Source organism: Lithobates pipiens, unplaced genomic scaffold (assembly GCF_037356315.1).
Source record: "Lithobates pipiens isolate NorthernLeopardFrog02 unplaced genomic scaffold, aLitPip1_a1.2 Scaffold_16, whole genome shotgun sequence".
NCBI lineage: Eukaryota > Metazoa > Chordata > Amphibia > Anura > Ranidae > Lithobates > Lithobates pipiens.
This window is the reverse complement of record NW_027507748.1, coordinates 305,049,074-305,075,473: the sequence shown is the minus strand read 5'-3', so window position 1 is coordinate 305,075,473 and position 26,400 is coordinate 305,049,074. Positions and strand designations below refer to the sequence as shown.

The window sequence follows — 26,400 nt, the reverse complement described above, 5'->3', positions numbered from 1 at the left end:
TGTACAAAAGGAACCCAGTAACAAAGGATTGTGGTAGGGAGAGTTATATCTATGCTTTGTTTAAATTGTTTGCTTGGTTACTTTTGTAATATAGAGTTATATATATATATATATATATATATATATATATATATATATATATATATATATATATATTTTAGATTAGCATATAATACTGGATCCAACTAGCAGCTGTATAATGAATAAAACAATAAATACTTTGTGCAGGGCTTCCATTCACTGTGCTGCACCCTATGTCTCAGTTCAAGTTTAGATACATATGCAATATGCAAAAAAAAGTTTGAGCAATAGTGTTTTGCATGGACTTGCCTGTAAAAAGCACATTAGAAATTACCTTTTTTCATACAGTAAGTGTGGGATCACCTCCTGAGGTCATATTCTTTCATCGGTAGTAGCGATGGGTACATCTGCTTGGGGTCCATTCACCACGGGTTCAGTGAATATTGTTTTACATTTAGCAAACCCGAATCTTAGATCCTATTGAAATATATTGGGGGGGGGGGGGGGGGGGGGGAGAATGCTGCTATATTTTGGGCATTTGTTGGACTAATAGGCAAAAAAAGCATGTTGGGTTGAGCACTGCCATGGACAATGGGTACCAATGCTGGAAAAAAATTAAATAAATACCATACAGCAAGGAGATGGTCTTTTTTCATCTGGCTTTGTAAACAAATTTGAAAACACACATATCTTTAACCACCTTCAGACCGGACCATTTTGCTGGTAAATGACCAGAGGTCTTTTTACAATTTGGCACTGCGCTGCTTTAACTGGTAATTGCGCGGTCATGCAATGTTGTACCCAAACAAAATTTGCGTCCTTTTCTTCCCACAAATAGAGCTTTCTTTTGATGGTATTTGATTGCCTCTGCGATTTTTATTTTTTGCGATATAAACGTAAAAAGACCGCAAATTTTGAAAAAAAAATTCTACTTTTTGTTATTAGAAAAATCCAATAAACTCAATTTTAGTCATACATTTAGGCCAAAATGTATTCAGCCACATGTCTTTGGTAAAAAAAAAGTCAATAATTGTATATTTATTGGTTTGCGCAAAAGTTGTCACATCTACAAACAAAGGTACGTTTTCTGGAATTTACGCAGCTTTTAGTTTACGACTGCCTATCTCATTTCTTGAGGTGCTAAAATAGCAGGGCAGTACAAAACCCCCCCAAATGACCCCATTTTGGAAAGTAGACACCCTAAGGAAATTGATAAGAGGCATGTTGAGCCCATTGAATATTTTATTTTTTTGCCTCAAGCGATTGAATAATGACAAAAAATAATTTTTTTTTTTTTTACACAAAGTTGTCACTAAATGATATATTGCTCACACATGCTATGGGCATATGTGAAATGACACCCCAAAATAAATTCTGCTGCTTCTCCTGAGTACGGGGATACCACATATGTGGGACTTTTTGGGAGCCTAGCCGCGTACGGGGCCCCGAAAACCAAGCACCGCCTTCAGGCTTTCTAAGGGCGTAAATTTTTGATTTCACTTCTCACTACCTATTACAGTTTTGAAGGCCATAAAATGCCAAGATGGCACAAAACCTCCACAAATGACCCCATTTTAGAAAGTAGACACCCCAAGCTATTTGCTGAGAGGCATTTTGAGTCCATGGAATATTTTATATTTTGCCACAAGTTGCGGGAAAATTACAAACTTTAATTTTTTTTTATTTTTTTTTCACAAAGTTGTCACTAAATGATATATTGCTCACACATGCTATGGGCATATGTGAAATGACACCCCAAAATAAATTCTGCTGCTTCTCCTGAGTACGGGGATACCACATATGTGGGACTTTTTGGGAGCCTAGCCGCGTACGGGGCCCCGAAAACCAAGCACCGCCTTCAGGCTTTCTAAGGGCGTTACAGTTTTGAAGGCCATAAAATGCCAAGATGGCACAAACCCCCCCAAATGACCCCATTTTGGAAAGTAGACACCCCTAAATTTAGGGGTACACTAGTGAGACTAGGTAATAAATGGCGGGTGCCCTGAAACTATAAAAAAAATAACTAACCAACCAGCGTCACCTGTAACAGTTATATGGTGATCACTGGTGAAAGGGTTAACTAGGGGGCAATCAGGAGGCTTTATGCGGTAGTATATGGGGGTCCCTGGCGCTATAAAAAGCTGCGGCGAACCTAATTACCTGCCTGCCTAACTAGCGTCACCTGTGACACTAATACAGTGATCAGAAAAACGATCGCTTATTAGGCTGGGTTCACACTGGAGCGATGTGGGAACGCCACGAATGCGCGGCGGGTTCCCGCATCACATGCCTCCCGGCGGCAGTTCACACTGCCCTATGCGAACTGCTGGGAGTGTCAGTGAAATGTTAATGACACCCCCAGATCAGTTCGCATATCGCAGTGCGATCTGCAAACTCGGATCGCATGGTGTGAACACCCATGCGATCCGATTCTGCTGCGGACCAAAAAAAGAGTCCCGTGCGAGTTTGCGGCGGGTGCGGCGGGTGCGACACGAATTCAGCCATACTATCTGTATGGCTGAACTCGAATCGCACAGAGATCAGATGTGATTTGCACTGCAGTGCGGTGCGAATCACATCCGTTCTCATAAACCGCTGCAATGTGAACCCAGCCTTAGTGACACTGGCGACGGGGGGTGATCACGGGGTTAAACCTTTATTGGGGGGGTTAGGGGGGTACCTTAGAACTAAAGGGGGCTAACCCTAACTGCCCTAACAGTTATTACAGTCACAAATGACACCCGCCGGGTGATCAGGGGGTTAAACCTTTATTAGGTAATAAATGGCGGGTGCCCTGAAACTATAAAAAAATAACTAACCAACCAGCATCACCTGTAACAGTTATATGGTGATCACTGGTGAAAGGGTTAACTAGGGGGAAATCAGGGGGCTTTATGCGGTAGTATATGGGGGTCCCTGGCACTATAAAAAGCTGCGGCGAACCTAAATACCTACCTGCCTAACTAGCGTCACCTGTGACACTAATACAGCGATCAGAAAAATGATCGCTTATTAGGCTGGGTTCACACTGGAGCGATGCGGGAACGCCATGAATCCGCGGCGGGTTCCCGCATCGCATGCCTCCCGGCGGCAGTTCACACTGCCCTATGCGAACTGCTGGGAGTGTCAGTGAAATGTTAATGACACCCCCAGATCAGTTCGCATATCGCAGTGCGATCTGCAAACTCGGATCGCATGGTGTGAACACCCATGCGATCCGATTCTGCTGCGGACCAAAAAAAGGGTCCCGTGCGAGTTTGCGGCGGGTGCGGCGGGTGCGACACGAATTCAGCCATACTATCTGTATGGCTGAACTCGAATCGCACAGAGATCGGATGTGATTTGCACTGCAGTGCGGTGCGAATCACATTCGTTCTCATAAACCGCTGCAATGTGAACCCAGCCTTAGTGACACTGGCGAGGGGGGGTGATCACGGGGTTAAACCTTTATTGGGGGGGTTAGGGGGGCACATTAGAACTAAAGGGGGCTAACCCTAACTGCCCTAACAGTTATTACAGTCACAAATGACACCAATGCAAAAAAAAAAAAAAAATGCATTGGTGTCACTGTGACTGGGGGGGCAGGGGTAATTGGGGGGTGATCGGGTGGTAAAGGGGGGGTGTGAGTGTGCCTGGCATGTTCTACTGTGTAGTGTAGTGCTTGTGCAACTCACCGATGCTCTCTCCTCGTGCCGGAACGAAAAATACCAACACGGAGGAGAGAATACATCACTTCCTCTCCTGTGTTTACATTACAGGAGAGGAAGTGATGTCACGGGACATTTTCATTCGTCGGGAGCGATCGCGAGGGGGTGGCCATGAATGAATGGCCGTCCCCTCGTTCGGGATCGCTCCCGAACGAATACCGACCGCCGCAGGCACCGGGCGGGGGCCCGATTGGGCCCCTGACCCGCGGGCAGGCAAGGACGTACATGTAAGTCCTTATGCCTGCCCGTGCCATTCTGTCGACGTACATCGTCGTGCGGCGGTCGGCAAGTGGTTAATTAGCATGCTTGAAGCGTGCTGTTGTTACACAATAATATTCTTTTTCACGGACAGTCGTACAGCGTATTTGGCCATGGAATTGATTTTTAGTTTTTGTTTTTGTTTTACGTTAGCATATACAATTGCAGCAACAGAAAGCTTTTCGCCTGTGGATTTAGCAGCAACACGTGAATTTTTATCAAATGATAATATATCTGCTTTGATTGGCAGATAGAAATTAGCCAGTAGTTCGCTGAACCTGTCCCTGTTATTGCTGATGCCAAAGTGTACTGCTGTTGGCTGATTTCTATCTGGCTATCTTTAATTAAGAGACTGCAAATGGGACAGTTGTGTAAAGTGGCCATCAAATTGGACACTTTTAATGAGGGAAAATAGGTTGAATTATACCATAGAAAAGGTTAAAGAAAAATTATGACACCTCAGAGGGCACATTAGTATAAAATTGGCCAGCAGCAGGACAGTTTTATCTGGGATAATAGGCCAAAAATGTACTAAAGACTGAGTACAGGCTGATGTTTTAATACAAGAATCCAGAGACCAAGTGTAATATTGGCCAACAGCAGAACATTTTTACATTTAAAGGCTAGGCCCAAATTTATTAGAAAGAAAAAACACAGACTGGGGTTTTACTACATGAATTAAGATACTGCAGAGGATACAGCCGTGTTAACAATTTTTAGCAACGGGACAGGTTTCTTTTGGTTTAGTTGGCCTAACTGGTGTATGAAAAACAGTAAAACAGTGGTGCGTTGTAAACAAAGGGAACATCCTCTTGAAAAAAAATGCTTTATTGACATAAAATAAAATAAAACACTAAATACGTTAAAAGCCCAAAATACCACCCCAAAGCAAAAGGCCACTTTTTATTTAATGGGAAGCCTTGTGCAATTAAACCTAAAATAAAAGCCCCGTCAATATAAGATAAAAAAAACAATATACCAGCAAAATAAATAAAAACTCCCAAATACAAAGCCCCCATGCAGCACAAAGAAAAAGTTTGTTCCAGAATGGAACAGAGGCTGAAAGTAACTGCTGATTAATCACAAAATAAAAATGAAAAATGAAAAAAACTTCCAATAATAAACAAAAAGCAGCAAAGATGTTGATTGCCCAAGGAGCTAGCAATCAGAATGAAAGTACTGCTTCTTACCTGAAACTAAACTCTTCCTATGCAGTTCATCAGCCTCCCCTATGCTTTCCTTAAAACAGCTTCCAATTCACTGAGTGAGTGACTTGTATAGCAATATCCTATGCGAACTGAATCACCTCAGGGTGCTTTCTTGCTTCCAGAGTCCAACTGAGGCTTGTGTGGTCCTTTTACCCCATAAGGTCCTGACATGCTTACAAACACATACAACATTGGCATACACATATTAAGGCCAATTTTTTTAGACAAGGTCTAATTAACCTACCAGCATGTCTTCGGAGTGTGGGAGGAAACCGGAGTACCTGGAGGAAACCAACGCAGGCACAGGGAGAACATGCAAATTCCAGGCAGATGGTGTCGTGGTCAGGATTTGAACCAGCGACCCTATTGCTGCTAGGTGAAAGTGCTAACCACTACACCACTGTGCTGCCACTGACACTATGGGTGCTTTGTGGCCACCCCCCTTATCACGATGTGCCTGGTTTAATCAGATGCCTCATTATTGCCCCTTCAAAGCCTGCTGACTTAAGTTCAAAGACCAAAGGTTCCCAGTCTCCTCCCGGCTGTTAGTAGACAATGGGAGCATGCTTTTTAGTGACAATACTGCTCTTCCTTAGAGAACCAATCTAAGGACCCCAAGGGCAAGAAGTGCACATCCAGGCTAATACTGGGTCAGTGTATGCGTACAATCAAATTTTAGGTTTTTAGATGAAAAAAAAACTGAATGTTTATCTCAATCTTGTATTGTGGGCTTACTGCCTTTGTTTTACCATTCTTGCTGTATCCAGTTGTTATTGCAAACATCTATTATGACAGTGTAATATTATAGTTCTGAGAGGGCTAAGAAAAAAGAAAACAGTTATGTACCATCCATCTATATGCTCAGGAATACTTAATTGTACTTTAAACAAAAATCCTTGGATTTACCATCTGTTTTTAATTTGCAGAGGAAATACCAATAAAAGCTTTTAGGTATTTTCTACTTGGACTGTGGTAATTCAATATATCTTTCCTGTTATACTGATGCTCTTTCTGTTTTAATGAGAAAAACCTTGAATGAGACACTGTGGATTATTTATCAAACAGAAACCTTGTGAAGTACTTACCATCCAGTATATACACCTTTTACAGTGCTGCACACAATATTATTTTAGAAATTGCACACTCTACCTATGCTTTTGCTTTACAGTATGTTTTAAAATTAGAGCAACATGCATACTGTGTGTATGTATGTGAGTGTGTGTGTGTGTGTGAGTGTGTGTGTATATATATATATATATATATATATATATATATATATATATATATATATACACACACTGTATACACACACAATGTATATATAAAGTAGTGTTCAAAAGTTTTAGGCAGGTGTGAAAAATGCTGTAAAGTAAGAATGTTTTCACAAGCATATATTTTAATTGTTTATTTTTTTTATCAATTTACAAAATGCAAAGTAAGTAAACAGCAGAAAAATCTAAATCAAAATAATATTTGGTGTGACTATCCTTTGGCTTTAAACCAGACTCAGTTCTTACACTTGCACACTTTGTACACTTGCACAAATTCAGGGATTTTGTAGGATTAGAGTCAGGTGTATGGTTAACTAATTATGCCAAGCAGGTGCTAATGATTATCAATGGCATATGTAGACTAATACACAGTCATTAACTGAAACAGATGCAGCTGTGTAGGAGGCCTCAATCTGGGTGAGGAACAGCCAAATTCTGCTACTAAATTGAGGTTGTAGAATACAGTTTCATGTCATACACCAGTCAAAGACAGCAACACGACACAATGTATTTATACTGCTTCAGAAGGGTCTCTCCCAGGCAAAGATATCAAAGCAGATTGGTGTTTCAAGATGTGCTCTTTTGAAGAAGCACAAGGAAACAATGAGGACTGTAAACGCAGGGGTTGGCCAAGGAAAATTAGTGCAGTAGATGAAAGACATATTATGTTTACTTCCTATCGACATCAGAAGATATCCAGAAGTGCTATCAGCACACAACTAGTGGAAACCAGTGGGACTCAGGCACACCCATCTACTGTCTGGAGAAGTCTGGGCAGAAGTGGTCTTCATGGAAAAATTTTGACCAAAAAGCCATACCTCTGACATGGAAACAAGAAGGTTTGGATTTGACATATTTAAAAAAACAAAGGATTAGTGGCGATGTTGTTTAGTTTGAAATGATTACAAAAAATTGGCCATTCAAACACAAACCTTGTCATTTGATTCTCAGATCAAGGCAAGGAAGGGATAAACTGTAGGAAGCAAGTGGGGAAAACACCTGTATATTTTTAGCAACAAGTCCATGCTCCAGGGCTAGCCTTCAAGGGGAAGTTGAAAGCAGACTCCAAATAACATGGAAAAGAAACAGAAAAGGCGCCACCAGATTAGAGGTAGGTGCATTTATAAATGTAAAAGTGCATACATCCACTCACATGTAATGAAGAAGATTTCCAGCACAAAGTCCTCTATGTGTGGCATCAGACCAGCGTTTTCTTAGCCTGTAGATATAGCTTCCATAGGAGTAAGTAGTCCCATCCAGGATTTCCTTATCTGTCTATGGAGGCTGAAACCGAGGCTTGGCTCTGATCAGCAGTCAAAACACAGGCATAGAGTGCGGTGACGTCACTAGCAGTAGCGACGACGTTCTGGAGCTTGCGCTCTGTGTAGATGAAAACAGGCGCGCTTCTTTCTCATGCTTGGGAGGGGGAGGGGGAAAGAGGGAAGGGGGAAAATAATATAAGGGGCTATTTAATAAGGATAAATACATATATGTGTTAATGCTTGTTAGCATATACACATATATATATATAAATGTAGATAAAAACATGTGCACAATTTAATGAAAATAGCAACTCAATAATAGATAAACATATTTGGCTGTAGCAGAAGACTGTTTGTTCGCTGAAGGGCTAGAAAGTGGTAAAATAATGAGTGTCCGCAAGCAAGAGTGAACCATGGTGGAAGTTCCTTGCAAGTTTGGGGCTGCCTTTTTGCAAATGGATTTGGAGCTTATGTCAGGACCAATGGTGTCCTCAATCCTGAGAAATGTCAGCAGATATTTATCCACCATAACATAAAATCGGGGAGGCACAAGATTGGCCTCAAATTTATTCTACAGCAGGGCAATGACCTAAAACATACAGCCAATGTCATGAAGAACTATCTTTGGTGTAAAGAAGAACGGGGAGTCCTGGAATTGATGGTTTGACTCCCACAGAGCCCTGATCTCATCATCAGAGTCTATCTGAGATTACATGAAGAGACAGAAGGATCTGAGGCAGCCTATATTCACAGATCTGTGATTAGCTTTCCAAGATGTTTGAAACAACCTACCTGCCGAGTTCCTTCAAAATCTGTGTGCAAGTATACCTAGAAGAATTGAAGCTGATTTGAAGGCAAAGGGTGGTCACATCAAATATTGATTTGATTTGGATTTTTCTTCTGTTCATTTACTTTCCGTTTTGTTAATTTATAAAAATAAACACTATTTCTGAAACTATTGCAGAGTGAGTATATAATATATATATATATATATATATATATATATATATATATACTCGCTCACACACACACAGACAGTCATTAGCTGTGGTGGCTGAATCCGTTTTCCTTTTATCAGAATTATTTTCCTTTTGTTTACACCTTGTGATTCTGCCAGGAACAGTTCCTGTTCTAATGTGACAAAGCTCACTCATTACACTGTGGAGAAATAGTATTATAACCTTGGGACAGAGTACAAAACACCACCCTTCTGCGTATTTATATGACATAAGGGGGAGTTGCTTGTAAAGAGAGATAGGAACAATGCTTACTGATAAAGTGTTGCAGATACAGAGTGTATAGCAATTTAGAAACTCACTGGATTTCTGGCAGGATTAAAAGGTAGTTTTTGCACTTATCATAGAGCAGGAGTCAGCAAACTTTTTCCACTTAAGGGTCAGATTCAATGTATGTGCATGCATGGAGGACCGCATTCACCTGCTAATAGATGAAGATAATAATAATCCTAACATAGTAATAACAGTACAGGTTTACCACACTTTAAGGTGCTTCACTAATGCAAAGCCATTTCACCCTGAGGGAGCATGCAGGTTTATTCCCTCAAAGCTCTGGCATCGCTGCAGGGTCTACTGCCTATTCCCCCCCCCCTGTCTGCAATGATTCATTTGTTCAACTTATACGCATCCTCTCTATTGCTCTCATGCGGCTCTAAGCAGGTCTTTGGACCCTTTCCTTGTGACACCCGGCCAGTGATGCTGGCATTATAAAGTGAAAACTGCCTTGCCACACATTAAGATGGTTTTCTGCCCACTAAATTCAAAAAATCTTGGATGTTTAGTCTCATAGTGTCTCCTGAGGTTAAACTCCTTGTTCACAGCAACACCTGCCTGGAAAATAAGGCATATTGGCTTGCTGAGGTGTTCTTTGAAAGGATTTTTCTGCCCAAATGTCTTGGAACACTCGGCATTCAGCATCCACTTTTCTGTGATTTTTTTGGCATTGTGATTTGCTGTAGAAAAGAATATAACTATAATATAACCATTACAATGATTTGACTCATAGCTAGAATTTTAATAATTATCTCTAGCAATAGCATGGTATGTGTTGGGATTATACTAATCTTGGCTTGTACCAGGTGGATGAGGATGACACGATCGTGACTGCCCCTGCACCTCTGGACTCCTTTACATTACACAGCCCGCACCTCTGGTTCCTTTTACATTACACAACCCCCTGCACCTATGGACCCCTTTACATTACACGGCCCCCTGCATCTTTGGACCCCTTTGCATTGCACAGCTCCCGCACCTCTGGACCCCTTTACATTGCACAGCCTCCGCACCTCTGGACTCCTTTACATTACATATCCCCCTTCACCTCTGGACCCCTTTACATTACACAGCCCCACACCTCTGGTTCCCTTTACATTACACAGCTCCCTGCACCTCTTGACCCCTTTACATTACACAGTCCCGCACCTCTGAACCCCTTTACATTACACAGCCCCAGTATCTCTGGACCCCTTTATATTAAACACCCCCTGCATATTACACAGCCCCCCTGCACATTACACAGCCACCCTACCCGCTCCAATGCATATTAAATATTACATATTACACAGCCCCCTACACTCATCCCCTGCATATTACAAAGTCACCCACAGCTCTGCCCTTACCTACCTTGCCCCATGCAGAGAGGGAGACAGAGCAGAGTGGAGCAGGGAGCAAGAAACTGAATGAGAACACGGAAGAGACACACAGTAGCACTAATAAGCGGGGGCTGTTAATTTTTCATATTTTTATATATTTTTATATACAAGTTGGTGATTGTTGCTAGGACCACTTAGCAACCAGTCACCCGGAAACTTAACTCCGGAAGCTCCTTTTGTCCTATTAGTGCTGCTGTCTGTCTCGCACATGTTCTCATTCACCTTCTTGCTCCCTGCTCCGCTCTGCTCTTACTTAAAATGTCCACAGGCTGGTTGCACGTGAATTCTTCACATGCACTGACGGGCTGGACATTAAGTGGCGTCGGGCTGGACAATTAGCAGCATCAGGCCAGGTTCGGACCATGGGCCATAGATTGCCAACCCCTATCATAGAGATATAATAAAACTCTTGATAGTTTATGTAAGAGACCATAATGGAACAAATGGGATATGTCCATTGATAGGGTTTACATACATTTTAGGTATGTAATGTATTGCCTACAGTCCGATTTTGTTTATAGTTTATTTTTTTTTTACTAATACAACGTACAAAAACACTACTTATTAACTCCATCCTCTACTTTTTTACTAGGTTTCATTTTAATCCATTTTTGCCAATATTTTACCATTGAGTTTTAAGCTACACTGGCTCCCAAGTTGTAAGAACACATTTTAGTAATCATAATGCTAATGAAAATGTTTGTCTGTTTTTTTATGACTATATTGCAATTGTTACAGCACAAAAAAGCAGCCCTCTCCCACCACATTCCATTTTCCATTGACAAAAAGGTAGTAATCCAAGGGCCAGCAAACAGAGGATGCATTTGGCACCTTTTGCAAACACTTGAACAATGATCTCAGTAATTGTGGAAAGAACCAAATGTATACGTCATGAGGAAATAGTTACCTTAATTTACAAACATGATCAAAAACAGTACACAGAAACATGGTACTGAATGGAGTTGGGTAAGCTTAGCATAAGTTAAGCTAAGAAGTTACTCTCTCTTGAGAAGAGGTCATTAGGGGGGATTTGATCACCATGTATAATTACATAGGTGGTCCATATAATGAACTTAGTGTAGATTATTCACTTTCAGGACATTACAGAAGACAAGGGAACACTCTTTATGTCTGAAAGAGAGATTTAACCTTCACATGGGCTTCTTCAAAGTAAGAGCTCTGAAAATATGGAATAAACAACCTCAAGAACTAGTGTTGGTCAACTCAATAAATTATTTTAAAAAAGTGGAGCTGGATACATTTAAATACACAAAATATACCTGGATACTAACATTTAAAGGTAATAACACCAGGCATAGTTGGTCCTGTGAATATATGATTGCCTCCTGGGGATAAGGAAGATTTTTTTTCCCCCACAAATTGGATCATGCTTTATTTGGGCTTTTTTGTCTTCCTCTGGACCAACTGTGGGTATAGGATTGTGTATATGGAGGTTTTCTATTAGTTTTTTCTTTTTTTTTCTCTGTTAGGTGAACACTCGACTAAACACTAGATAAACTTGTGCCTTTTTTTTTCAACCTGGCAAACTATGTAACTAAATGGAAACTTCCTTAGCAAGACTTTTCTATTATAGTTCACAGCCCTGTTTATGCCCTTCCTGCTATAGGTGCTCCCACCTCTTGTTATGCATTCTCCTTTTAATAATTAAAAATATGACAACAAAAGTAGTGCCCACTCATAACTACTGATGCATGGGAATCAAAAAAGTAGTAAAAAATTTAGTAAAAAATAAACAAACTGGTTTACCTAAAATGGGAATAAATTTAGGCAGATTTGGGCTAGTGGATAACCAATCATTGCCTGCACCTGACACAAACATATTCTGGATGCCAACATTAGCTTATTAAACAAGTTGTATGCATATGAGCAGCAACAGAGAAACTGCTTTTATATAACTCCAACTCTGTACAGTAACATTGATCATTCTTCCAGACCATGCTAATGGAATATCCATGCTTCTCCTTCTTTTGCATAACCTCAATGCCACTCCTTCTCCTCTTCTCTGAAAATGTCTGTTGTAATCAAGAGGATAGTGCTCTAAGTGCCCATGTGGCTGGAGACATTTCTGGGTAAACTACCCCCCTCCCTTTCCATGGGTTGCCACCCCACTCTTCTACACTATATGGTTAAAATGCTCATTTTTGGTACCTAGGGTACCAGAAACAATGGTGTTTACCTACCTAATCCCTTGCTCTCGTAGACCCGTCCTTCCATGTCACTGGTCTCCCAAAGCCTATTCTCTATTCTCTAAAGTGGTTTAGCTGTCAATCATAGCTCTAAAATCTCCAAGTACAAAGTATGACCAGTAGCCCTTCATTGTAAGTAAGGGCACCAATGACCCACCCATTGTTCAGAGCCTCAAGAGAAGGTTTGAGCACCAGCTGCCGGGGGAGTGAGGGATGAGATAAGTTATTTTCCTGGAACCTTATGCTTACCTGCTCGGAGTTCAGCCTTTTCATCACTATGATCTGTAAGAAAACCGTTTTGGGTTGATTTACCAAAACTGGAGAGTGTAAAATCTGGTGAAGCTGTGGATCGTAGCTAATCAGCCTCTAACTTCAGCTTGTTCAGTTAAGATTTGACAAAAAAAATGGAATCCGATTGGTATTTATGCAGAGCTGCACCAGATTTTGTACTCTCCAATTTTAATAAATCACCCCTTAAGTTTTCTCTAGTTGCTACATGTCTATTAGCTTATGCTACAATTTTAGAAGTCATGTTGTTTTTGGGTAATCTATATTAAATTAGTCCCACGTCATATTATATGACGTAACTTAGAACATTTCATATGTTTTTTGGACCCTTGCAGGTTTTTAAACACAATGATTTTGACTTCATCTCTAGCCTAATACTTTGCATAAATGGTCATGTACATCAAACCTTTTCATTATCAGAATGACTGCTCTTTGGGTCTGTGTGTTTAAAAATATATTTACAGTTTTTTTTTTCTTTTGTACAACTTTGCTTGGAATAACTGTTTAAGTTATAAGTTTTAATATGATACTGCACATTTGTTTAGGAAGAGAATTTAAAAAAGGCAATGGTTCTCTCGTAACAAACATTTTGTTATATCTTTTACGATTGCAGTTCCACTTTATTTCTTACCACTTTTTATGCTTCATTCTGTAGCAGGATCACGGCTAGGTTTTGTGCCCAATTAATAAGTAACCAATAGGAGACCAGCAGAAGCTTGCATTATTTATATTTTCTATAGAATTTTCTCTGTGGCAGGACATTTTATTTGTCCATGCATCGTGCCTGGATTATCAATTAAACCTTATGTGATGCAGCCACTACTGTAGGTTCAATTATTATGGAAACTTTAGCAGAATCAAACTGGCATCTGGAAAAAAATTGTTTTACAGTAAAACCTTGGTTTAGGAGTAACTTTGGTTTGAGCACGTTTTGCAAGACAAGCAACATTTTTTAATAAATTTATACAAGCAATGTCTTGATATACAAGTAGTGTCATGTCAGAACTGAGTATATAAGAGAAGAGAGATGGCTCTAAGTGTAGTAATATGGTTACATTTAATGAAGGTACAACATTTATCAACATATTGCTACACTTCGAGGCGCCTCTCTTCTCTTTAATACTCTGTAGCTCCTGCCGGATTTTTGCTTCTAATCTCCTTGTGGCGCCTACCAATTGAGGATGGATTTTTTATGGTTACACAACCTATCACATTTCTATAATCTTTTTATATGGATTATAAACTGAAAGACCTATGAATAAATGGTTGTGGAAGAAATCATTTAAGTTTCCATTATTTCTTATGGGGAAATTTGCTTTGATATACAAGTGCTTTGAATTTCAAGCACGTTTCTGGAACAAGTTATGCTCACAATCCAAGGTTTTAGTGTACTTGTAATTTTTGCACAGACATTTGAGTTATTTTATGCATTGTAAACGTGCCAGCATATGTAATAACAGAAATAATCCTTGTTGCATAGTTGTGGTGGTCAGGTTAAAGCTACATTTTTTTTATCTGCCTATATTTTCTTCTTGGAGGAGTGGGCAACCCTGGGTGGACTGCACTTGCAAACAGACTGCTCTAGGTATTACCCATGTGATGGTAAGCCTCCATAATTGAGACAACTAAAATCCAATGAATGAAAGAAACAGACCAGCTACAGTAAGACAGAGGAGAACAGGGTTAGATAATGTTGGATGTCCTCCGGCAGTGCAGTTAAATAAGAGTAATCAATTTCAGTACAGGAGAAGAGCATGTACAACTGTGCAAGACTGAATGTACGGCTTAAAAGAAGTATTAAAGGGATTATAAAGCTTCGCGTTTTTTCACCTTAATGCATCCTATGCATTAAGGTGAAAAAACATCCGACAATACCGAAAGGTTTTACATGAATAAATAAAATCAGATCATTGTAAGCACCCCTGCCAGTGTTAAATGGTTTGTCTTATCTCTGTAACTCATACATTCTTCTGGAGAGCTTTTTCTTTTGAAATGAAAAATAACAGACTTACTGGCTGGATCACCAGATGAAGATAGAAGAAAAAAGCCTAAAAAGATAACGAATGCAGCTATCACAGAAATAGTAAGCTGCAATACAGTAAATTATTGCTTTTGGGTTTAATACTGCTTTTATTCCATATTAATAAAAAAATCTAAAGTGATACAACTCCACAAACTATATACTCTGTGTGTGTGCATATATATATATATATATATATATATATATATATATATATATATAATTTCACAAAAGTGACTACACCCCTCACATTTATGTAAACACTTTGCTACAATGTAAAGTAGTGAATGTATTGAATGTTTGTATAACAGTGTAAATGTGCTGTCCCCTCAAAATAACTCAACACACAGCCATTAATGTCTAAACCGCTGGCAACAAACGTGAGTACACCCCTAAGTGAAAATGTCCAAATTGACCCCAAAGTGTCAATATTTTATTTGGCCACCATTATTTTCAAGCACTGTCTTAAACTCTTGGGCATGGAGTTCACCAGAGCTTCACAGGTTGCCACTGGAGTCCTCTTCCACTCCTCCATAACAACATCACGGGGCTGGTGGATGTTAGAGACCTTGCAATCTCCACCTTCTGTTTGAGGATGCCCCACAGATGCGCAATAGGGTTTAGGTCTGAAGACATTCTTGGCCAGTCCATCACCTTTACCCTCAGCTTCTATAGCAAGGCAATGGTTGTCTTGGAGGTGTGTTTGGAATCCTTATCATGTTGGAATACTGCCCTGCAGCCCAGTCTCCGATGGGAGGGGATCATGCTCTGCTTCAGTATGTCACAGTACATGTTGGCATTCATAGTTCCCTCAATGAACTGTAGTTCCCCAGTTCTGACAACACTCATGCAGCCCCAGACCATGACACTCCCACCACCATGCTTAAATGTAGGCAAGACATACTTGTCTTTGTACTCCTTACCTGGTTGCTGCCACACACACTTGATACCATCTGAATCAGATACGTTTATCTTGGTCTCATCAGACCACAGGACATGGTGCCAGTATTCCATGTCCTTAGTCTGCTTATCATCAGCAAACAGTTTTCGGGCTTTCTTGTGCATCATCTTTAGAGAGGCTTCCTTCTGGGATGACAGCCATGCAAACCAATTTGATGCAGTGTGCAGCTTATGATCTGAGCAATGACAGGCTGACCCTCAACCCCTTCAACTTCTACAGCAATGTTGGTCGCACTCATAAAAGACAACCTCTGGAGATGAAGCTGAGCATGTGCACTCAACTTCTTTAGTTGACCATGGCGAGACCTGTTCTGAGTGGAACCTGTCCTGTTAAACCTCTTTATGGTCTTGGCCACCGTGCTGCAGCTCAGTTTCAGGGTCTTGGCAATCTTCTTATAGCCTAGGTCATCTTTATGTAGAGCAACAATTCTTTTTTTCAGACCCTCAGGGAGTTCTTTGCCATAAGGTTGCCAAGTTGAACTTCCAATGACCAGTATGAGAGTGTGAGAGCGATAACACCAAATTTAACACACCTGCTCCACACCTGAGACCTCACCTGAGACCTTGTAACACTAACGAGTCACATGACAACGGGGAGAAAAAATGGCTAGTTGGGCCCAAGCTGTACACTCACTACTTTACATTGTAGCACAGTCTCATTTCTTCAGTGTTGTGACATGAAAAGATATAATAAAATATTTACAAAAATGTGAGGGGTGTACTCACTTTTGTGAGATATTGTGTGTGTGTGTGTGTGTGTGTGTGTATATATATATATATATATATATATATATATATATATATATATATATATATATATATATATATATATATATGTATGTGGTATTTTTTTCTGTAGATCAGCGATCACATTATCTGGCTTGGGCTAGAATAACAAAGTGACTTTTAGGATTTTAGTGAACTACTACTAGAGGAGACTAACTTTACTAGACATCAATCACCTGCTTTAACCCCTTCCCGCCGAGCGTACGCAGATGTGCGTACTCGGCTTCCGGGGATATACCGGGATGATGCCCGCATCTGCAGGCACCATCCTGGTACTGTTTTTTTCAGTGAGCGATTGGCTTTCCAGCCATAACAACTGAAGCGGCTAAAAGCCGCTTGGCTGTTATGCCGGAGGAGCGGGAGGGGATGTCCCCCCCTCCCGCCGCTGTTACCGGTGCTCCCGCTCGATCGGGAGCACTGATTCGCGATCCGACGCCTCCGGCTGCTGGGGAGGAACTGGAACAAAGCCGCTTCGTTCCAGTCTCCTCATAGTAAACACGGAAGCGACGTCATGACGTCACTTCCCGTTTACTCGGCTGCCAATGGTGCCGGTTTTAAAAATATATACGGTATTCAGAATCACCGTTTTCAGTGATCTGAATACATTGAAGTGTAAAGGAGGGGTGGGGGGTCTTTTAGACCCCCCACCCCTCCATAAAGAGTACCTGTCACCACCTATTACTGTCACAAGGGATGTTTACATTCCTTGTGACAGCAATAAAAGTGATCATATTTTTTATTTTTTTTAAACTATTTATTCATTTTCAAATAAATAAAATGAAATAAAAAATAAAAAAAATTATTTAAAGCGCTCCCACCGTCCCCGCGAGCTCGCAAAGCAAAGAAAACGCATACGGAAGTCGCGCCCGCATATGTAAACGGTGTTCAAATCACACATGTGAGGTATCGCCGCGATCGGCAGAGCGAGAGAAATAATTCTAGCACTAGACCTCCTCTGCAACACTAACCTGGTAACCGTAAAAAAAAAAATTAAAGCGTCGTCTATTGAGATTTTTAGGTACCGTACTTTGTCATCAATCCACGAGTGCGTGTAATTATAAAGTGTGACATGTTTGGTATCTATTTACTCGGCGTAACATTATCTTTCATATTACGCAAAAAAATAGGGCTAATTTTACTGTTTCGTTTGTTTTTTAATTCATGAAAGTGTCCCTTTTCCCAAAAATTTGTGTTTAAAACACCGCTGCGCAAATACCATGTGACATAAAATATTGCAACAATCGCTGTTTTATTCTCTAGAGTCTCTGCTAAAACAATATATATAATGTTTTGGGGTTCCAAGTAATTTTCTAGCAAAAAATATGGATTTTAACTTGTAAACACCAAATGCCAAAAATAGGCTTAGTCATGAAAGGGTTAAAATACATAGCAAAATCGTCATGAGAGATTTTCAATCACCCCTATTTCAGATAACAGAACCAACTTTTTTTTCTGTCTTTCAACTGAGTGCAAGCTATTAATTGCACACAGTTGCTATCACATACCATTAAAAGAAATTTTCAATACAGGAAAATCTTTTTAAATTCTATGTTGCCCTCCACTGAAGTAATTGATCACCTGGATAGAAATGTCAGAAAAACAGAAAGTCATGAAGATTACAAAAATCATTTGCATCGCTTTCTTTTGTTGCAAATCAAAATTTGCCCGTGCAGCTCTATCCTTATACTGAATACTCTTGGACTGAAAATTGACTGGTTGAGCAGATGGGCCAAATTGCAATCTGTGTGTAGCCCTCCTGGTTCGACAGAAGCTGATTGTGTAGAATCATAGTCTACCTCAGTTATGATTCGTCAAAAATTTTCAGCTGACACCACAATTGTATTTAGTGCCTTGTTGTTCTGTGTATCAGCAAAGATGCAGATATACCTTAGTAACCTTTTGTATTTCGCTTTCAGACACACCTCTTTCAAAAGGCATTTGCCCCGTCAGATGCATGTGTCCAGTGTGGATTTTGGAACTGACACCTTACAAGTGAGTGAACAGCCAACCAGCATTGGAAGGATAAAACCAGAACTGTACAAACAGAAATCAGTGGATTCAGAAGATGCCAAAAAAGATGACACCAAGACTTGTGGAAAGATCAACTTTACCCTCAAGTATGACTATGAGAATGAAACTCTCATAGTAACAATTCTCAAAGCTTTTGATCTTCCTGCCAAAGACTTCTGTGGAAGCTCTGATCCCTATGTGAAGATTTACCTGCTACCTGACCGAAAGAGAAAATTTCAAACTCGGGTACACAGAAAAACTCTTAACCCAACATTTGATGAATCATTTAACTTTCCAGTTCCCTACGATGAACTCCCTAGTCGAAAACTTCACCTCAGTGTATTTGATTTTGATAGATTTTCAAGGCATGACATGATAGGAGAAGTAATTTTGGAAAATTTGTTTGAGGCATCAGATTTGTCAAGGGAGTCTTCCCTCTGGAAGGATATTCAATATGCCACCACGGTAAGAAGTCTACTTCTGATTATCTGCTTTTCTAGATGGAAAGTCATTATTTCATATTTCAGTTAACCTTGTCTGCAGTAATCCTATTTTTATGGAAATTTGCATTTTAGCCTTCGTGAATTACTATTTTAGAATGATCTCCACAGTTTGTGACAGTGTAACAAGGGAGAGGGCGTGTGCAGTATATTGTTATATATAGACTTAATGCTAAAGTTTGAATTTGTTTGGGATACAGCACAAAAATTGCTAGTTATGTGTGTGTATTCCATTGCTTTTAATTGGTTGCTTCTGGTAAAAATCTTCCCTGCAGTGCCTCCTTCATAGCCACCAGATAGTACCTATAGCGACTAACTTTCAGCACCGTGAGAGTTAACAGCAGCCACTGCAACTGAAAAAAGTTGTGCTGCATATGCCTCTATTTGCCATCTCTGCCATTCATATTGTTCCTATTACTACTCTCACACGTTGCATTGATTCCTGTGAATGGAGAAGGATCAATTGAATGACAAAACCTGTACCGCCCATTCACAGAACATCCACGGTTCTGGCCGAGCAGAGTTTCAGCCTAAACATTGCCTGTTTGCCCTTTTGGCGATCACTCGAATTTGCAGGGTGCTCATGAATGTTCGCCCTTCCATTCACTGTGCGCTGCACATTGCATCCTAAGTCATGATTGGGCAAAGCCTTGCAGGGTGCTCGTGAACGTTCGCCCTACCGAACGCCCTTCCATTCACTGTGCGCTGCACATGGCATTCTAAGTCATGATTGGGCAAAGCTTTGCCAAAGCAGGGAACAGAGAATAGCTCTGCTCGGGGCTGGGACAACTGTCCTTAACAACTGATAAGTCATCAGCTGTCAATTGGCTTTTGACAGCCAAATAAAAAAAATAAAAAATTGCCGGCAATAAAAATGTGAAAAAAAATGGCTTGGGGGTCCACCCCAATCCATAGCAGACCCTTTGGGTCTGCTATGTATTTTAGGGAAACTCCACACCATTTTTTTTTTAAATGGCATGGGGTCTCCCCCAAAATCCATACCAGACCCTTATCTGAGCATGCAGCCTGGCAGGCCAGGAAAAGAGGGGGGTGAGCGAAAACCCCCCTCTTAAACCATACTGGGCTACATGCCCTCAACATAGGGGGGTGGGTGCTATGGGGCAGGGGGGGCCTCATTCCCACAAACCTGACCGTGGTTGTGGGGGGTCTGCAGGCAGGGGGCTTTTTGGAATCTGTTAGCCCCTTTAACCCCCCTGATGGTATTCCCGAATCTGGCTCGGGGTGGAATTTTTATACCAAAAGCGGTAACCCCATCGCTGGATCCAGGAGGACGTTTACTTACCTTCTCCCTCGGATCCAGCGATGTCGCCCCGCTGTACGAGCGAGCTGTGTCTCACTCAATCTATCACATCGCCGATCTCCGTTCCCTGCGAGCGTTGCGACGCACGGGGACGGAGATCGTCGCCAAATTCAAAAAGTGAAACACTCACTATACATACAGTATAATGTAATCATACAGATTACATTGCTGTATGTAATCATTTCACATCCCCTTTGTCCCTAGTGGTCTGCTCAGTGTCCTGCATGCAGTTTTATATAATAAAAACTGTTCTTTATGCCTGGAAACTGGAGCTTGTCCATAGTAACCAAAACTGTCCCTTTACATCAAAAAATGGGATTTTTATATACAGCTTACCTGTAAAATCCTTTTCTTGAGAGTACATCACGGGACACAGGAGCTTCATTACATAGTGGGTTATATAGGCACCTCTGGTGATTGGACACTGGTTGACCCTAATTAAAGAGAATTCCTCCCCTATATAACCCCTCCCATCTGGGAGGCACCTCAGTTTTGTAGCAAAGCAATAAGAAACCACGTAAAACCCAAGAGGGGCGGGAGCCCTGTGTCCCGTGATGTACTCTCAAGAAAAGGATTTTACAGGTAAGCTGTATATAAAAATCCCATTTTCTTGATCATACATCACGGGACACAGGAGCTTCATTACATAGTGGGATGTCCCATAGCAATGCTCAGGTTGAGGGGAGGGAGACACAGACCATAAACATAGACCGCCAGGGACCTGAGGGCCTAAACTGCAGCCTGCAGTACACTGTGCCCGAAGGCGATATCCTCTTGCCCTCTGACATCCACCTGATAGAATCTGGTGAATGTGTGGACTGATGACCAAGTCGCAGCCTTACAGATCTGAGCCAGGGAGGCCTGGTGATGCACTGCCCAAGAGGCACTGACAGCCCTAGTAGAGTGCGCTTTCACCTGAAAAGGAGGAATCTTCCCCTTTAAGCTATAGGCCTGAGAAATAACTTGTCTGATCCACCTTGAGAGAGTGGACTTTGACGCTGCCTGACCCCTTCTAGGGCCTTCCGGGAGAATAAATAAACAGTCAGTTTTCCTTATCTGAGCAGTTGCTTGAAGATGAAGACTGATTGCTCTAACCACATCTAAAGTGTGTAAAGACTTTTCCTCTATGGACTGAGGGTTCGGAAAAAAGGATGGTAGGATTATATCCTGATTCAGATGGAAACCCGAAACCACCTTAGGTAGAAAGGACCCGTTGGGACGCATAACCACCCGGTCCTTATGGATAATTAAATACGGCTCTTTACTGGAAAGAGCTGCCAATTCTGATACTCTTCTAGCTGTGGATATGGCTACTAAGAAGACCAGCTTTTTAGTCAAGAGAGCTAAAGAAGCCAGATGCAAAGGTTCAAATGGTTGGCCCTGTAAGGCCGAGAGAACCAAATTCAGATCCCATGGGCATACCGGAGGTTTAACTGGCGGTTTTATCCGCATAGCCCCCTTTATAAAAGCCCGTACTAGGGAATGTGATGCAAGAGGTTTTTGAAAAAATACCGACAGGGCCGAAATCTGCACCTTGATAGTGCTTATGGCCAAATTCATTTCTAGGCCTGACTGGAGAAAGGCCAAGATTCTGTTAATGACATACTTTCTAGGATGCCACCTCCTGAGTTCACACCAGGAAACAAATGTCCTCCAGATTTTGTAATAAATACGCCTGGAGGCCGGCTTTCTGGCATTGACCAGAGTAGAAAGGACTGGCCCCGAAAGGCCACGGTCTCTCAGAATGTGGGTCTCAGCAGCCAGACCGTCAAATTCAGACTGCGTAAAGCAGGATGGTAGATTGGACCCTGTGAGAGCAGATCTGGCCGGAGAGGGAGGGTCCATGGCCTGCCCACTGCCAACTTCATGATTTCTGCAAACCATGGTCGCCTGGGCCAAGCTGAGGCCACCAAAAGGACCGACTTCGACTCCCTCTTGACCTTTCCCAGGAACCGCGATAGCAGCGGGCTCGGGGGGAAGGCATAGATCAGATTGTACTGATCCCAGGGAACCGTCAGAGCGTCTGACCCCTGGGCAAGCGCATCTCTTGTCCTTGACACAAACTTGTCCAGTTTCCTGTTGAATCTGGATGCAAACAGATCCACGTCTGGAGTGCCCCACTTGTGACATATGTTCTGAAACACGCCGGGGTGCAGGGCCCATTCTCCTGGGCATAACTGCTGGCGGCTGAGAAAATCCGCCTGCCAATTCTCCACTCCTGGGATGAAGACTGCAGAAAGACACAGAACATGTTCTTCTGCCCAGACAAGTATGCGATTCACCTCCTTTTGGGCCACCAGACTTCTGGTACCGCCCTGGTGATTGATGTAAGCCACTGCGGTGGCATTGTCGGACTGAATCCGAACCGGGAAACCTCGCAGTCTGTAAGACCACTCTATGAGTGCCCTGTAAACTGCCTGAATCTCCAAGATATTTATGGGCAGCAGACTTTCGGTCGCAGACCATTTCCCCTGTGAGCACGTTCCCTCCAATACAGCTCCCCAGCCTGTCAGGCTGGCATCCGTTGTAACAATCTTCCATGAGAGGGGAAGAAAAGTTTTGCCTTTCAGCAAATTCCTGGTTTGTAACCACCAGACAAGACTTTTGCGTGTCCCGGGGGATAAACGCATAGGAAGATCCAGGGATTGGGGCTTCCTGTTCCAAACCGCAAGGATGCATCTTTGCAGAGGCCTTGAGTGGAACTGGGCGAATGGGACGGCCTCGAATGAGGCGACCATCTTTCCCAATAGTCTCATACACAACCGAATGGAGGAAGATCTTCTGCCTAGAATCAGACGCACCAGCTCTCCAATGGCCAAGGCCTTTAGCCTTGGAAGAAACACTCTGCCCTGAGCGGTGTCGATAATCAAACCCAGGTAATCCAACCTGGTGGTCGGTTGTAGGGATGAGTTTTCTAGGTTTATAATCCAACCTAGGCGCTCTAGATGTTCTAGCGTCCTGGTGACGCTGCGACTTAGGCACGCTGCAGTTCTCTCTACGAGAAGCAAGTCGTCTAGGTAAGCCATGACGGCTATGCCCTGAACTCTTAAGATTGCTAAGAGAGGGTCCAGAATCTTCGTGAAGACTCGAGGGGCCGTAGCCAGCCCGAACGGCAAAGCCACAAATTGAAAATGGCGCCGCTCTACCGCAAACCTTAGAAACTTCTGGTGTGCGAGAAATATTGGCACATGGAGATATGTGTCTTTGATATCTATTGATGCCATGAATTCTCCCCCTTGCAGGGAGGAGACCACAGTGCGCATTGACTGAATCCGGAAGGTCTGGATGTGTAAAAACCGGTTTAGGTCTCTCAGATCCAGGATAGGTCTGACACTTCCGTTTGGTTTTGGAACGGTGAAGAGATTTGAATAAAACCCTGAACCCTGATCTTTCGGGCTCACTTCTACTATCACACCCTGGGATAGTAACTGATCTAAGGCCAGGAATAGCGGTTTCTGCTTTACTGGATCATTGGGGATCCTTGACCTTAGGAAACGAGAAGGTGGAATCTCCTGAAACTCTAGCCTGTAGCCCAGAGATACTGAAGAGATCACCCACTTGTCTCGAATCTCTTCCCGCCAGGCGCCTGCAAACTGCAGGAGCCTTCCCCCCACTCTGCCGAGCGGGGGCGCCCCTTCACAAGGAGGTTTTGGGGGTCTGCTTGGCAGGCTTTCGCCCCCAAGTCTTTTTCTGTCCCTGGGCTTGGCCTTGAGGCTTTCTAGCAGAGGAGGGCTGAGAAGGCTGTCGCCACTGTTTAGAGCTTGATGCTTCGGGAGAGAGAGCACGCCTAAATGAAGGACGTTTGCTCTTTTTGACTGGAAGGAGAGTAGACTTACCTCCTGAAATATTTTGGGCGAATTTATCTAATTCTTCCCCAAACAAACGCTCCCCTTTAAACGGGAACCCAGTCAAATGCTTTGTGCATGACAGCTCAGCAGCCCAATTCTTTAGCCATAGGGCCCTTCGCATGTGAACCAACATGAGGGACAAACGCGATGCTTGTTGGACAGAATCCAAAATCGCATCAATTATGAAACACAAGATGTGAGGCATCTCTGCATAATTTTCTACTTCCTCACTGGGAAGGAGTCCAAACATTTGTTTAACCTGTTCCTTGAGGAACTGACACAACCCCACGGCTGCGACTGTAGGCTGCACCACAGCGCCAGCCATGGAAAAGGAGGCTTTTAATAAGGTTTCCAGCCTTTTGTCAGTTGGATCCTTAAATACCTGCGCATTATCCAAAGGACAAGTTAGGTTTTTATTCACACAAGAAACAGCCGCATCGACAGATGGGACCCCCCACTTCTTGGTGAAACTTTCCTCCACAGGATAATGCATGGAAAACCTTTTGGGAGGAGTAAACAGTTTATCGGGATGTCCCCAATCCTCATACATCAATTTATCCATTAAAGGATGAATTGGGAAGGAACAAGCAGTCTGTGGGGCTTTCCTGACTCCCAGGGAAGAGACAGAGGATGTAGCGACTTCAGCAGCCGGCATTCTGAATGTGGTACGCACCAATTCAGTATAATACTACACCTGCTTTCTGAGTGCCTGGGAGGAGGGGACTATCTCCTCTTCCTCTGACTCATCCGACCGCTCATGATCCCTATCCAAAGATAGGGATCCCTCCTCATTTTCAGAACAACTATCTGAGAGAGGGATTTCAGCAGAGGGAGGGGATCTACCCCTTTTCCTGCTATCTTTTAGGGAAGCAGAAATAAAATTCATGATCCTCCCTTCAAAACCCTCCAATGTAGCCCTAAGGGAGTCCTCAGTGACATAGACCGGGGCTGCGACATTAGGAGAGGCTGCAAAGCCTAAAAGGGGCACCGACTCGTCTTGAGAGGCAGGCTCCAGTCTTGCAGAGGGGGATGGTAATTTACAGGCACTTTTGGAACCCCTGGACCTAGGCGGTGACTTGCCAGTGCTCTTATTACCTCCCCCTGAGACCCTCTTACGAGGAGACATAGTACTAAGCTACAAAGCAGAGGTACTAGTACAAATGCGATCACTGTTGCGCTTAAAGTCTCACAATAAATCAATATATGCTTAAACTGCACAACCTGATGCTGAGTAGGTGTCTTAAGGTTTGCCTGGATCCAATCCCCACGGATGCTTACAGCCCACAGCTCCTGTGTCTCCAGTTACAGTCCCCTGACGCTCTGGGCTTTTTAAAACTGCCGCCTGGCGCCTGCGCAGTACAGCGCCGTGCACACTAACGTGCACGGCTCGCAACCACACCCCCCCTCCTCCATTAGGCCGGGAGCGCGCATGCACGAGGACCGCGGAATCCGGGGGGGAAGGAGAACCCAAAGGGAGCAACGTGGGACCCCTGACCTGCGTGGGACCCCTTTTTACCTTTATCTGTGGCAGGAACTGTAATGGAGACGTGAGTAGCTGGAGAACCAGGCTTTCACTGAGCGTGTTTGTATTGAAAGGCATGTAAGTATGCATCAGGCTGCTCTTACTCCCTCTAGTGGTGGAAACCAGGTAAGACATACAACTACTCAAAATGAAGAAATCCATTCATATACTTAAATATACAGGATGACTTCCCTTACCTGTCCCCGCCGCAGGAATTGCAGACCAATTCCAGCCTTCACCCATCACGGCGGGTATTGTTAGCCAACCTTCAGGTATATCTGGGGCTCTTACGAAAAGATCCTCCCACCTGGGCCATGTAGAAAGCTCTGCCAGAAACTTTCGGGCGCTCTGAGTAAACAGTACCCCAAGTCTGGTTTTCCCAGAGCCCAGTCTTCCAATGGAGAGGACTTACAGGCAAAACCTTGTTTCTTTGGCAGACGAGGCCCGGGTACCATACCATCTTGGGAGTCAAATATCGGCCCGAGGTATGGATCCGGTTTGTTGTAGCCCTTCGGCCCTCGCAGGGACCTGCATAGAGCTAAG

General features: G+C 42.7%; 1 protein-coding gene across 1 annotated transcript in view; it reads left to right on the top strand.

The window, feature by feature from the left end:
- The window catches only part of SYT6 (synaptotagmin 6), a 650,982-nt gene that overhangs the window by 389,656 nt on the left and 234,926 nt on the right, over positions 1-26,400 (top strand). The window contains exon 3 of the mRNA XM_077481583.1: positions 18,573-19,131. Within this exon, the coding sequence (XP_077337709.1) occupies positions 18,573-19,131 (559 nt within the window). The remainder of the gene's footprint in view (positions 1-18,572; positions 19,132-26,400) is intronic.